The sequence below is a fragment of the Lygodium microphyllum genome, chromosome 17 (assembly GCF_053477565.2).
Source record: "Lygodium microphyllum isolate KBCC chromosome 17, Lygodium_microphyllum_v1.1.10, whole genome shotgun sequence".
NCBI lineage: Eukaryota > Viridiplantae > Streptophyta > Polypodiopsida > Schizaeales > Lygodiaceae > Lygodium > Lygodium microphyllum.
This window is the reverse complement of record NC_141151.1, coordinates 88,363,190-88,378,445: the sequence shown is the minus strand read 5'-3', so window position 1 is coordinate 88,378,445 and position 15,256 is coordinate 88,363,190. Positions and strand designations below refer to the sequence as shown.

The following is a 15,256-nucleotide window of genomic DNA, read 5'->3' as shown; positions in this document are numbered from 1 at the left end:
TATGCGTCTGGCAAGCACTGTCTTGCAAATTCTCCGTCAGATTTTGCAATTTGGCCTGCTGATAAGACTTCAACTGAAACTCTCTAATAAGAGCAGCCAAACGCATCTCTAGTGACAGCAGAAAAACATCATCTGGAGTATCCACCTACAGAGAACGAACCAAAGCCATTAGGTCCTCCGCTGCCTCTCGACGCCGCCGACAAAGAGAGGCATGATGGATCCCATACTGCCGGGCAACCCGCTGCACATTAGAGAGCAATCGTTGAAACAAAGCATTGCCCTCAGAAGAGAAGTCCAATAAAAAACTGTCAATCAATTGCTGCATATAGCCCTGAAAGATTGGATGCTTCAGATAAGACGAGTTGAAACGCAAAGGGAGTCTATCCAGAAATTGCTTAAAAGGTGCAATATGTTGTGCAAGCATCTCCAGCTGTAGAGGGAAATGGTCCGACAAGGCATATTGCTGCAACACTTTCATTTCGAGCATCCCAGGAAGAAAATCATATGTCTGCATGATATACATGCGGTCCAACCACGACCATGTAGTCGCGTACTGCGCAGAGTGGAAAGTAAACCCTGTAGAAAAAGGGTGTAGCCAAGACCAAAGGTCTTGTTTAAGAACGTCACGAGCCAACACATTCCACACACGACTTTCCGGAGCGTCCATTACCGAATGCTCCGATGTGGACTGCGAAGAATCCACGGACATATTAAAATCCCCCATCAAGAAACCCCTTCTGCCGAGTGACAAGGAGGCCCGCAAAGTATTCCAAAGACCCCGGCGGGATAAAGGATCATTTGGAGCATAGAGGCCAAGTAGCCATAAGATCTCTCCTTCAAATACAACTTCAATCACCACAAAACGGCCATGCACATCATTTTTAATAAGAACCGGCTGATATTTTTCATGCACAATCATAAGCACCCCAAAATAATGCATGGCATGTGTCCCTGCATAAAACAAACGAAAGCCATGGCAATCCACAACTTTTCCTTGCTTAGCCGTGACTCTTGTGCTCAACAGCACACAGGACATCCCACTGATTCTCATGCAATACAGTCCACATGGCATGTTGCTTATGGCGAGAACAAATGCCCCGCACATTCCACGTGGCTATCTTCATGTGTGTTCAAAAGGAAAATCAAGTACGAGGCACAACTTACCGCGATTTAACCTTTTCTGCTAGCATGTCAAGGACTCCCTTATCCAAAAAATCAGCTAACACAGCAAAAGAGTTCTGACGGCCAGATTTGGAGGTGGACGATATATCTACTATCTTGGGGATGGAACAGGGATAACGACGATCCCACGGGGTAATCACATTGCCTCTAGTATCAAAAGCCAATTTAGCAGGTGGACCCTTTGGACCGTCCATATATACTTTCCTGGTAGGCTGATGACGGGGAGCCGAGGAAGCCATAGCGGGAGCATTGTGCTCTGAAGACAGCATTTCTTTCTTGCGCATATAAGTGCGCATGGAATCTTGTGGGGCAGTAGGCACAGTATCCACCATGCAACAACAAACCTTTTACCTTTTTTTGTATGTACATCAACCCATTCATTGCCACGGGAATCCTAACCCGAAACCTATTGTTTACCTTTGTCCAAAACTCTAGGAGGCTGAGTTGCATCCTGCAACGGAGCATCAAGCGCCATATCATCCATGGGCAGCACAACATGCTCAATATCTAAAGTTAGTAGCTTCTCTGGGCATTCAGCCATAAAATGCCCCAATTTTCCACACGAAAAGCAATGTCCTGCAAAGTTACCCCAGTTCAACCAAAAGTGCAAAGGATGCATGCCTGAGCAATTAAGACGTAACCACGCAGGCCTTTTCCTAGCAGTGTCCCATAACATATATAAACGGTTACGATTCATAGCCCTAAGGCTCGGGGGGACCAGAACAGTGCCCACCATGGCCATGGCATCCTTTAACAGGGGCCAATAGACCGCCGGGCAATTTTCCACTTCAACCCACACCTGGCACTCACATTGAAGCAGGCGCTGAAAATCTGCCATTGGGTGCCATGGCACAACATGGACCAAACGGCGATCAAAGAACAATGGCAGTTTGAACAGGAGATCAGCACGATGCTTCTCAGATTTCAACAGCACCTCATAAAAACCTCTGGGCCCAACAAAAATCTCTTCAACACACTCTCCTTGTAACAGACTGTGCAGCCACTGACGGATACGGGAAAGCACTGGGATCCTGCTAGTGAAGAAGAGTATAATAGCGCGTTCATAAAACACTGAAAATGAGCGCAAGACATGTTTCGAGTCCACAGTGGCTTCAAGAACATCTTCAGTTCCAGAGTCAGAAAACGCTTCCTGATTATGTTGCACATAATCGCCAAGCAGAGTGTTGGCAAACTCCAAGAGATACTCCCAGTCAACATCCTGAGAGTCCACAGAATCCGAGGCAACCTGCACATAAGAACGATCATGATGATCCATTATCTCATCCAACGTATGCTTGGTGCGTTTGCCCGCAGAGGCTGGAAGTCAGGACCAGGAGGCATCTCCTCTGTGCAGGGAACCATATCTTCGGGTTCCTCTGTATCGGAATCCGGGCCAAGAGCTGCCACCGTTTGGTCTATAAAAGCCATATCCAGACCCGCCATGCTGTATCACTACGTGTACTGATCAGCGGTCAAACCAGGAGCTCACGGGGAGCAGAAACGGCGCGGGCTTGCTCTCTCTCTCTCTCTCTCTCTCTCTCTCTCTCTCTCTCTCTCTCTCTCTCTCTCTCTCTCTCTCTCTCTCTCTCTCTCTCTCTCTCTCTCTCTCTCTCTCTCTCTCTCTCTCTCTTCATGGTGGGTCGTTTATATTAATTACGAAAAAAGTACATGATCGCGGGATTACAAAATTCAAAGTGGCACTAGGCCATCATATATAAACTAGTTACAATGGATTCAACAAACATAAAAGGACAAGTGTGCAAGAGGCACCCTAGGACTCAATAGACACAAGATCAAGAGTGCTATCAAGATTTTGTCGCATGGGCCTAGGCCTTCTCAGCCAATGTCTCCAATACACCATCTTCAAAGAAGTCTCCTAGCACTGTAAAAGGATTGGGCCTCAAAGGATCGGCCTAGAGGAGGAAGGTCCATCTGCAAGGTGTGAGGTAGAACCTAGGTACTTGTGATCCCACAAAGTAATCACTCGACCATCCGCATCAAAAGTCAATAGGGTTGTGTTAGCAGTCATGTTTGTCATGCCTTGTCATCTCCTGCCTGTGAGCCTCAGTCTGAGTCAGACGAGGACATTAGGAGCTCTGACATGTCTCTCATGTGTTATGATGGGGGAGGCTAGTCACTCTTGACTGGCTGTCTTAGGATGTGTATTTCTTTTTGGCCTCTTTTAGTGGGCAGTCACTGGCTGCCCGGCCACTTTTTTTTGGTCACTGATGTGGGGCGCTCATTTTAGGGCATTTTTAGGGTTTGCGCCCATTTTAGGGTTAGGGTTAGGGTTTGTCCTTTTGCCTATTTATAGGCAGCCCCCCTCCCCACTTGATCACTTGTCTTCTTGCAGATTCCGACACTCCTCCCCCGTGGTGGTGCTGCCATCATCATCAGCCTAATCTGGTGCCCTCGCTGACGCTGTGGGCTGCATGCAGGGACTGATCAATCCATTTCAGAGTATTCAGCATTCATTTCAGTCAGTGCAGATTTCTCTTCCTTATTTTCTGCTTTCTCTCTCTCTCTCTCCCTCCGTGTTCGTATTCCCTCTTCTGCAGCGCACTCTCACACGGTATCAGAGCCGAAGGAGAGTACACGGAGCTAAGTTCTACGCGGGAGAACACCCACAATCTTGTGTTTGCTGGTCAAGATGTCTCCAACAGCAAAGGCGTCACCTTCTGCACCATCTTCTTGATCAAGGCGGCCTGTTTTGGTGTCACATCTTTGAGTTTGCTGCTGGCGTCATCCCCAAAATCTGCATTTTCAGCCTGGGCAGCCCTCCTCTAGCTGGGCGGCACTCCACCAAGCTGCGTTTTCAGCTTCTATGGCTGCGTTCAACCTCTGGCGGCACTCCTCCAAGCTGGCAACCTCATTTCTCCTTGTGTTTTGAGACATGAGGTTGTTTTTCTGTGGTGATTGCATCGTTAGCACTTGCGTTTGACATCATCCTTGCGTTTTGTGCAAGGTGGCCAGCTCAGGAGCTTCTAGTGTTTGTGTTTCGGCACCGGCAACCTTCCCTTGTTGTGTTTTGGTGTTTGCAGATATTGAAGATGTCTTATCATCAGTTTACAGGCTTTGATGACTCAGATGATGAGCTTTTGTCTCGACACTCATCTGAACGGAGGCATGATTTCTATCACGAGGACCGTCGTCTGGAGTCTATTCCTCTTTCCCGTCCCCCTTCTATTCATGTATCTTGTTTTGCCATTGCCTGTATCTTCTATTTAGAGGGGACGTCTGGAGTCTATTCCTCTTTCCCGTCCCCCTTCTATTCATGTATCTTGTTTTGCCATTCTATTCATGGATTCCCTGGCCCCTAGTGTTTTAGAGGGGGATTCCCAGGATCGTGAGGAGCTCCTTCAGTGGCAGTCTACATCGACGGACTTCATCGACATTGGCATTCCTCTTGCCACCCCAGGATCTATTTCTTCTTCGGCCTTCAGCCACATCCAGGATCTGAGAGGGGGTGTTAGCAGTCATGTTTGTTATGCCTTGTCATCTCCTGCCTGTGAGCCTCAGTCTGAGTCAGACGAGGACATTAGGAGCTCTGACATGTCTGTCATATGTTATGATGGGGGAGGCTAGTCACTCTTGACTGGCTGTCTTAGGATGTGTATTTCTTTTTGGCCTCTTTTAGTGGGCAGGCCCGGTCACTTTTTTTGGTCATTGATGTGGGGCGCCCATTTTAGGGCATTTTTAGGGTTTGCGCCCATTTTAGGGCATTTTTAGGGTTAGGGTTTGTCTTTTGCCTATTTATAGGCAGCCCCCCTCCCCACTTGATCACTTGTCTTCTTGTAGATTCCGACACTCCTCCCCCGTGGTGGTGCTGCCATCATCATCAGCCTGATCTGGTGCCCTCACTGACGCTGTGGGCTGCATGCAGGGACTGAACAGTCCATTTCAGAGTATTCAGCATTCATTTCAGTCAGTGCAGATTTCTCTTCCTTATTTTCTGCTTTCTCTCTCTCTCTCCCTCCGTGTTCGTATTCCCTCTTCCGCAGCGCACTCTCACAGGTTGGTGGATCATGTGCAAGTTGTCGTTGTTGCGCTTTGGGGGGCTGCGGATCTCTCTCTCTCTCTCTCTCTCTCTCTCTCTCTCTCTCTCTCTCTCTCTCTAGGCCAACTTGGCCTTTCGTAGACGTTAATATAACTCTCTCTCTCTCTCTCTCTCTCTCTCTCTCTCTCTCTCTCTCTCTCTAGGCCAACTTGGCCTTTCGTAGACGTTAATATAACTTTCTTCCTCTCTCTCTCTCTCTCTCTCTCTCTCTCTCTCTCTCTCAACACCACCCTAGAGATTTCAGCTTGTCTGAAATTGCTAAATATTCAAGGGCAAGGGCTCTTAAATTTAATTCTGAAATTTTAGAGAGTTTTCATAGTCACAACATCCTATTAAATTAGTGCCTTTCATCCAACTTTCCGCAATTTGCCTATACTCAAGTCAAGTGGTTGGCCACATATTGGCCAAGCTATATGCCTCCATTCTTCAGCATGAGTTGAGTTGTTGAGCACGGGGGGGGAGAGAGAGAGAGAGAGGGTCAAGACGCAATGGCAAAACAAGAGTTGGCTTAGGGTTTCTATGCGCTAATCATCTACTTCCTCAATTCTTGCGCTCCTCGTCAGGTTCGTGCCACCTTCATGCCCTTCCTGTCTACCTAGGGGGCTTGCGCATGCCTTGCCTCCTACCTATTGTTCGTCTTCTATCTACCTGCTGTGCACAAGTCTCTATACTCCTATGGAGGCAACCATGAGCACCACCACAACCTACTAGGTCATGACTACTCCGCCGCAACCACCTGTGACGACCTGCAACTATTCCTACCTACCACATGACAACCTACAACTACTACTATGACCACTTGAGCTAAGTGAACAGTGTCTACTTTGCCCATCCGAAGCCTATTGTACCTGTGTCTTTTGTGCACAGGGTCGGCCTGCATGAGCCTTCCACAAACAACATGAGTTGTTGACAATCCCTATGCCTTGATAGAGGATTCAAAGATGGCTCGGATTGATCAAACCCCTAATGTTTTGGGTCCAAACATGGACCTAGAAGAAGTTGCACTAGAAGACGAGATGGTACCCTACACCGATGAGATGGTTCTAATCTCTCCTAAGGTTAAACTATCAGTCAAACACAACAAGCATCTCCATGAATGATGTCTTGTTGTCCCTAAGGCCCCTAACCTTGGCAATTCTCCACACTCTTCCTACACCCAAGTGGCTTCACCTTTGCAGGATTTGCAAGAACCAAATTGGGAACAACTACTTGAGTTTGCCAATTCTCTATTGGAAGAGTATATCAAGCACAATCATCAAGCTATTCCTTCTTGCACGAAGGAAGAGATTTTGGATATGCAAGTGAATACTCGGGAGGCTCTTCACTCCTCCTCTGCTTTCCATGAGCGAGGTGTCATCCTCTTCTTCACTGGCTGAATACCCGTCCTTGCCTGGATCCATCAGTGATTCACATTTGTTCTTCGGGCTGATTATGTGGAGGAGGTTTTCACTGGTTCACGTGGTTCCTATGAGGTTGTACTCTGTTCTCCTTCGTCATGATATTTTCTTCTTGCCCAACAGCCCCTCTTCTTTAAGAAACAATTGCTGCACATTGTTTCGTGGAGTCCCATGGCAGACTTCCGATGTTTGTTGAAGTAAGCATGTCCAATGTGGGTGGAAGTTGAGCATTGCCCCGGCAATTTACTTGGCCCTCCTCAAGGATACTATTGCTGCAATGGGTCATGTGTTGATGCCCCCAAGTCTGAACGCTGCCAATGGAAATCATTTGTGCATGCTATGGGACACAGCCAAAAAGAGGCCTAACTAGGTGCGCCTCAATTGTAGTGATATGAGGCCTCTTTGGTTTCGGCTCAAGTGGGGTACTTTTGCTGGCCATTATTTCTCCTATGGTCAGTTGGGTCACTTTGCAGCCAAATGCCCAGACCGCAAGAGTACCCATGTGGATTAGACCGTGGATAAATATCAAAGTGCACCCCCCCCCCCCCAAATTCTACAAAGTAGCAGATTGTTCAACTTAGCCAATCTAAGGTCAAGCAGCCAACTCTTCTGTCTATTTTGGAGACTATGTCTATTTTGGAGACTCAAAGATGGACAAGATAAAATAAAGGTAAAGCAAAGGAGATCTCTATTCCCATGGTCCCTCCAAATCCTTCCTCATCACACGACCCCCTTCGCATTTACTCACGTCACCAAGACAAGTCTTCTGATGCTCCTATTGTTCATGTTCCTATTGCCTAAGGATCCACAACCTCCCAAATCGCAACAGCCACAACAACATGCCCGCAATCCTCCAACCCAACTAGCTTTCAACATTGCCAATGGAATCATCACACCTTGGGATTGCAAGCATCCTGGCTCCACTTCCCACCTTGCAGATAGACTTTCCTCCTCATGGGCTAAGCATCAAAGGCCCAATCCCTTCATAGTGCTAGGAGACTTCTTTGAAGATGGAGACTAGAGACATTGACAACAAAGGCCCAGGCTCACACAGCCAAATCCCATCAACACTCTTGATCCTTTTTGTCTATCTAGTCTCACGGAGCCTCTTGCACTCTCGTCCTTCTGCAATCGCTGAATATATTGTATTTGGTTCATATATGATGGCCTAGAGTCCCCCTCGTACCTTGTGATCTTGTTATCTTGTACTTTTTTCATAATTAATAATTACTTGTTATGAAAAAAAAAAGAGAGAGGGAGGGTATTAGAGCATAAGGACATGCTAGATTTGGGAGAGGCTTCTCTACATTCAATCTTATCATAAACACTTATAGTGATTATTCACAAGTGCAGAGCTCATGGAAGGCAGCTTTATTGTTCCTTTGTGGTAATCTACAAAGGTTTTGAAGAGCCAAATTGATACACAAGCTTTATTGTTCCCAAATAGCCTTTTTTACTTGTAAATAATGGTCACTCACACTTTTCCACTTCATTTGTTAATATGACACTCCTCCCCCCACTTAAGATGGAAATTATTGTCCTGAGCTAGATCCCCTGGATTTCAGTGACATTTTTTATCAACACAATCTATTAAGGTAGAAGATAGTTGAAACAATAAAAACAATCATTTTCAACACATGCATGTGTCATCATCCAACTGTTTTTAATGATCCGATCATGTCACTGAATTAAGTTTTCTTTTCTTGTTAACTTTCTAAAAAAGGGAGTGATACATTCAACTATCAGCATCCACCCAAACATTATGAACAACAATTGAAAGGTGACTTACTTCGGCAGTGATAAGCACAGCGTAGTACACATCATGTACTAAAGCATCTCGGTCAAAGTGTTCTTTGCCCGTCCTAGCTTTTGTTAAAAAGTCTTGCATGCTTTGTTGAAACTTTCCCTTTTCAAAATCCCCATATTTAAGGCACTCATCACAAACTGAGTGTCCAAAGGCAGTGACGACATCAAGAGGCACACTAGTTTTCTCTGTCTCTGTCTGGAAAATCATTAAAAGAGTTAAAGTTTTCATATACAACCAATTTCCAACTCTGTAATGCGGCCTTAAGGAGAGCACTTGCCAGTCGTTTTCCTGCCTGAAGTGCAGCAGCTACTACTTCATGCTTGTAACCAGCCATGTAAAGGAAGTACACCTTTTGAAAAGCTGCTTAACAGAAATCCTATACCGTTTAGATAAGCATAGCCAAGCTTGCACTATACAAGCACAAAAACTTGAACAATTTAAACTGTCACACTGAGCAGATGCATAATCAATCAATAGCTTACTTCCAAATTTGAGATTTGTGGGGGGATTGCCGTGTTCATGAAAATAAGAACAAGCTGGTCTGGATTGCTGCAAACCAGCTGACCTTAGTCAATAAGCTTTGATCAGTGTGTTAGCTCTTTCCTCTGTTCCCCTTTTTCTCGAAAAGGAGGGAAACAAGTTCCTTTTTTATGGCAGCATCACACCAGAAAGGGAAATTTCTGTTTTTTTTTGGGGGGGGGGGGGGGGAGGGGGGGCGCGCGTGCTCTAGGCTCTAAGACAGAACTTTCAGCCAACAACAAGATTGACAAGCCTGACACTGAGCAACAGTACTTTATCTTTCCACCTTTTTTATTGGATCTGCTATAGTTGACCAGAAATGCCTTCATCTTTGACTTGATATCAAGGAGATCCAGAGACTTGACAAAGGATTCAAGGCTTGCTGTATGACAACTTCTTCAATGTTGCAGTCATTATCCAAAAGCAAGATCTGACAGTGAAGAAAAGGCTGAATGGACTGAAGAGAGATGTACAATCTTCAGGTAGATCTACAATAGATTATCTTGAAAGTAATACACTACTGTGCTAAAGATGATCATATCACAAGTTGGGCTTGATGCAAGAGGACAAGTATTTGATGAAATGCGAGTCTGAAGCTTACTTAGAACGACTTGAGTTACAGAATGAAAATAACTTGAAACATGTATACAAGCTAAGTTTAAGATTGGCAATAACTTGAAGCTTTGTTAGTATGAACTCAAATGGAGTCCAAACATCTTTGTTCAGTCTGTGAGCATCAAACTCTGACAACTCTGTTGTTGGTTGGCTGAGATACTTCATAATATATACTTTTGAAACAATTGGACTTCCGATGCTTCGTAACATACACTTTTGAAACATATCCATATACCATGTACTAAGGACTGAGATACTTCATAATATATACTTTTGAAGCAAATGGACTTCAGATGCTTCATAACATACACTTTTGAAACATATCCATATACCATGTACTAAGGGCTTCAGATGCGATCTGAACAGAATGGAGCTATTTCAACCATGGCACAAGCAAGAGCTTATAACATAAGTTTGAACATAATGTGAGCTACTTCAACAAGAGAACAAAGTACCCAACCTTCACAGAGGTAGTCCACCGGACTAAGGCCTTTGTTCTTGAGTTCGGCGAGAACACTGCTTTCATGTTTGCTTGCATAACCTTTCCGCGCTTTGCTGACACTGACAGATAGAGCAGAGAGGCCGCTCCGGGTGGCACTGACAAGGATTCCCACGCCTTTCTTGGCTGCAACGGCAGCAGTGCTACTAGACATGTCTATCGTGAGAAGTTTCTATTCCAGATGCGAGGCACGCATGGCAAATGCCGACCTCGATCATACGAAAACAGGCAAATACCTTGATGCCGCTCTGCAAACCTGTTGATTAGCACGGCGACCTTTCTTAGCAGCAGATTTGTCTGTTTCTTTTCTTCAGAACTGTTCCAGCGCCTGCAACTTCCTCTCCTGCTCTAACCACAGAGAGAAGTACCTGTGACCGTAAAGCCTGCTAAAAACGTGATTGTGCGAGATCTCTGCTAGTTTCGGGCTCGGAGCAAGAATTTCTGCTCGGGTACTTCATCAAAAAAAAGTCAGCTCATCTCCACATTTATTATCTTTATCTATCTACTGCAATTTCATCATCGTACGCAAAAAAATACGCACGGAACTCTAGGGTGGCAAAGTATTTCGCTACAATTGTTCTCTCGACAATCCATTTCTCCTCTTTTTCTCCCTTCTTTTTAAATTTTTTCTTCAATCTCTCTCTCTCCTCTTAATTCCTTATATCTAATTTTTTTAATCTCTTTCTCTCAACCTTTTATTTTAGATTATTTTCTTTCATCTCCTTATTCTCTCTCTTCTTTTATTCTCTCCCTCCTTTCTCCTCTCTTTTTTTTATTTCTTTTTCTTTTTCTTTTTATTCTTTTTTTTAATTCTCATTCTCTTTTAAATTTTATTTTTCCTCTCTTTATAGTGCTCTCTCTATGTTCATACTTTATCTCTTTTTCTTCTTCTCTCTCTCCGCTTTTCTTCTCCTTCTCTCTCTCTCATCTTTTCTCTTTATTTTACTCTATCTTAAATTTTAATTTTTATCTCTATAATTCTCTCTCTCTTCTTCTTCTTATTCTTTTCTTTCCTTTCCCCCTCTCTGCCTTTTATTTTAATTAATTTTCTCTCATTTCCTTATTCTCTCTCTCTTCTCCTTTTTCCTTTTTTTCTCTCTATAATTCTCTTGTTATTGCCTCTCTCTCTCCTCCTTTTTCCTTTTTCCTCTCTCTATAATTCTCTCGTTATTGCCTCTCTCTCTCTCTCTCTCTCTCTCTCTCTCTCTCTCTCTCTCTCACACACACACACAAAGTATGTTAAAAACTATATCAAAAAAAGTTAAATTAAAAAAACTTTTAAAAATACTTAATTAAAAGAGAAACAATAAAACAAACAGAGGGAAATTTAACTTTAAAAGTTCAATTTAACTAAAAGAGGGGGAGAAGAGAGGGAGACAGAGATAAAGAAACTTTTGGTTTAAAAAGGGAAAGAAAGAGACATGTCTCTCTCTTCTTCTCCCTCTCTCCTCTTTTCGTTCTCTCTCTCTCCTCCTTTTTTTCCTTTTTCTTCTTCTCCTCTCTCTCTCTCTCTCTTCACTCTCTTTAAAAAAAATTCTCTTTTAAATTTTCTTTCCTCTCTCTATAATTCTCTCTCCTTTTCTTCTCTCCTTGCCTTTCTTTTCTCTCTCCCTTTCCCCTTTTCTTCTTCCCCCCTCTCTTTCTCTTTCCCCCCTTCTCTCTCTGTCTTTTATTTTATTTTATTTTCTCTCCTCTCTTTTCTTTCTCTATCTCTCACTCACTCACACACACACAGTCTCTCTCTCTCCTTTTTCCTTTTGTTCTTCTATCCCTCTCTCTCTTCATTCTCTCTTTAAAATTTTCTATTTTCTCTCTTCCTCTTTTAAATTTTATCTCTCTTTTCTTCTCTCTCTCCCCCCTCTCCTCTCTCTCCTCTTTTTTCATTTTTCATTCTCTCTATCTTTTAAATTTGATATTTGCTCTCTCTCTATTTCCTCCCTCTTTCTCTTTCTTCTTCTTCTCTCTCTCCTTAACTTTTATTTTAGTTTAGTTTCTCTCATCTTTCTCTCTCCCCTCTCCTTTTCTTCTCTCTCTCTCTCTCTCTCTCTCTCTCTCTCTCTCTCTCTCTCTCTCTCTCTCTCTCACCTTTTCTTTCTTCATTTTCTCTCTTTCTCTTTCAAATTTTATTACTCACTCTATAATTCTCTCTTTGTTCATATTTCTCTCTCTTCTTCTTCTCTCTATCCTTTTCCCCTCTCTCTATGCCTTTTATTTTAGTTTATATTCTCTCTCTCTCTCTCTCTCTCTCTCTCTCTCTCTCTCTCTCTCTCTCTCTCTCTCTCTCTCTCTCTCTCAATTTTATTACTCCCTCTATAATTCTCTCTTTGTTCATATTTGTCTCTCTTCTTCTTCTTCTCTCTTTGCCTTTTGTTTTAGGTTATTCTCTCTCTCTCTCTCTCTCTCTCTCTCTCTCTCTCTCTCTCTCTCTCTCTCTCTCTCTCTCTCTCTCTCTCTCACACACACACACACATTTTTCTTCTCTCTTCCCTCCCTCTCTCTCCAAGTATGGCTTTCAAAAACATTTCATTAAAAATGAAATAAATTTGTAAAAAGGTTTTTAAGGATGTTTAATTAAAAGAGGAGGAAAAAAAAGAAAAAATGAGAGAAGTTTAAATTAATAAAGTTTAATCTAACTAAAAGAGGGGGATAAGAGAGAGAAACTTTTGATTTAAAAAGGTGGAGAAAGAGACGTTTGTGAAAAGTTTGATTTAAGTTAAAAAGGGAGAGGGAAAAGAGAGAGAGAGCCTACACGTGAGAGAGGGGGGGAAGGATTTAATTAAAAGGGGGAAAGGGAAAAGAGAGTGTGCGTAATTAGATGTGAAAAAAATGGGTTTTTTAATTAAAAAGGGGAGGTTTGAGAAGGGGGTAGGTTCGAGAAGCCCTCTAGAGGTTCCGAGCTTTCTGAACCTACAACCAAAATAATATAATAGTAAGATTAATCATCTTCTATCTTTTCATCTCTATCTTCAATACCAATATCAATATTAATATCAATATCGATGTATTAAATTATTGAAAGGTTTGGTTTGAATTTGTAGCCCCAACACAAAAGGAGGCTCCCAAATTTTGATGTGCCATAAAGCAAAGTTTGAAAGTTATTCCAAGCTTCTAATTTTGGAAATGGTAAAACATTTCAATTTTGAATCTCCAAGTTGTAATTTATTCATTTTCTTTGAATCTCCAAGTTGTAATTTATTCATTTTCTTTGAACCTCCAAGAAATTGAAATATAAACATGAAGGTCCTTTCAATCTTTTCTTGTTTGCTTTTGATGACTCCTAGTATGGTACTCCAAACCCTATGAATGCCCCATATGGAAGGACAACTGTGGGCGGAAGTAGCATAGTGGCTGCAAACAACAATTACATTCATGCATCACAACATGCTAGCCTTTGCCCCATGTGTGTGTGTGTGTGTGTGTGTGTGTGTGTGTGTGTGTGTGTGTGTGTGTGTGTGTGTGTGTGTGTGTGTGTGTGTGTGTGTGTGTGTGTGTGTGTGTGTGTGTGTGTGTGCACGCGCGCGCACAAATAGTCCATGGAAGGGTAAAAATGAGTAGATGGGCCATGGAAGGGCAACTATGAGTGTGGGCATGGCAGTGCAGAAGCAGATTTAGTTATTCTATAAGGCTCCTTTGTAGTAAACAATTTCTCCTAGATTTTTGTCTTCTCCTTCCATAGAATCTCGTCTTCCTTCTTCAATCTCTTCTTGTGAGAACCTCGATAGTTTTAAGCTAGACACAACTAATAATCCATCCATAGAATCTCATCTTCCTTCTTTAATCTCTTCTTACAAGAACTTCAAGGGTTTTAGGCTAGATACAACTAATCCCCCAATATCTTTGGTGAACCCGACGTGGAAGACATACATAAGAGTTTTGCAGGATGGGAGATGCTATAGGTCCCTCGAATGATATAAGGTAGTTATTACAAATTCTTGCTACCTATTGGCAGAAACAATAACAATAGTAGCAGCTAGATTTGGTCTCCAAGCATGAATCTATTGTCACTGAAGCTTTGCTGGTTGTGAAAAGCTAGTCAAAATCATTAAATGGCAAAAATATTTCAAATTTTCTAAAGGTCTATGCTAAAAAAATGGATTTCTATGGGGTTCCTCCATACTGGATGATCTGGTATTTTGTGTGGCTTGTAGTGCATGAGCTAAAGCCATGCATAAATGAAATTTATACGAAAGATACAAGATGGATTGAGTTCAAGAAAGCTCTGAAGGAGGAGATTTTTATTGAAGATATAGGTTTGGTGACTCGCAGGACATTCATAGAGTGGGTTATGAAACCCAACAAAGGTCTTGCAGCCTACACAGTTTTTGTACAAACTTGAGTGCAAAATTGGCCACTTGGATATTACAGAGTAGCAGGCTCTTGATTTTGAGAATATAGAATTATTTCTATAAGTTGCAAATCCTACTCTACAATTGCACTTGGAAGAACTTAAAGATAGAGTGGCAAGATGTCATGGATGTTGTCTCTATGCTTCAAGAGATAGAGGATACGGGCTACAATACATGTTGGGCCTGTGCCTTCAACCCCACCAACAAGATCATAAAGCATACAAGAAAGTAGCTTGTTTTTATAGCCACTCTAGTCAAAGAAGATGTTATGGATAAATTGGTCAAAGGTATGTGACATTTACAAGTTTGAAGTTCACAAAGCTGGAAGAAAGGGGATTCATGAAGTCTTTGTATAATAGTGTACATGGTGTGATAACACTAAGCATGAGCATAATGATTGTGAGAAATATAGGGATGCATTAGAAAAGAATTTGATCTTCTTCGAAAATGGAAAATTTCATATTTGAGAAACATGTTTGCCACTCAATATGAGCTTTGAAAAGGGTGAAATGGAAAACCTAGTGAATGACATGGGTGCATGAAATGCTTATGCTATACTAAAAGCTACTACTTATGGCCAATGGATTGAAAAAGATCCTAGATTTATTGTTGTCAAGTAGGAAAGTGGAAATTTGGTCTTGTTCTATGCATATAGTAGGAAAAACGTAGAATCCTTAGGATTAAAATGAATGATATAAGAAAGAGTATTTGTGAGATGATAAGCTAGGATGCCCTAGTAGATCCTTTCTTTGTTTATACATAGCTGGCCAAGTCACAAAATACAAATGTCATTGTAAAAAAAAAAAGAAAAATAGTTACAAGAGGGAGTGGAAA

At 42.5% G+C, this 15,256-nt stretch overlaps 1 protein-coding gene across 4 annotated transcripts in view; it reads right to left on the bottom strand.

Annotated features, from left to right (window-relative positions):
- The window catches only part of LOC148022123 (uncharacterized), a 38,058-nt gene extending 27,455 nt beyond the window's left edge, over positions 1–10,603 (bottom strand). For 2 of the 4 annotated variants that reach the window (XM_087697764.1, XM_087697766.1), the window contains exons 1-3: positions 10,038–10,603; positions 8,717–8,803; positions 8,426–8,634 (exon numbers count right to left, since the gene is read on the bottom strand). In XM_087697764.1, coding sequence (XP_087553890.1) covers positions 8,426–8,634; positions 8,717–8,803; positions 10,038–10,230 — 489 coding nt within the window. In that variant the 5' untranslated portion in view covers positions 10,231–10,603. The remainder of the gene's footprint in view (positions 1–8,425; positions 8,635–8,716; positions 8,804–10,037) is intronic. The other 2 variants (XM_087697763.1, XM_087697762.1) reach the window with 2 other exon arrangements.
- Between the last annotated feature and the right edge of the window lie 4,653 nt (positions 10,604–15,256).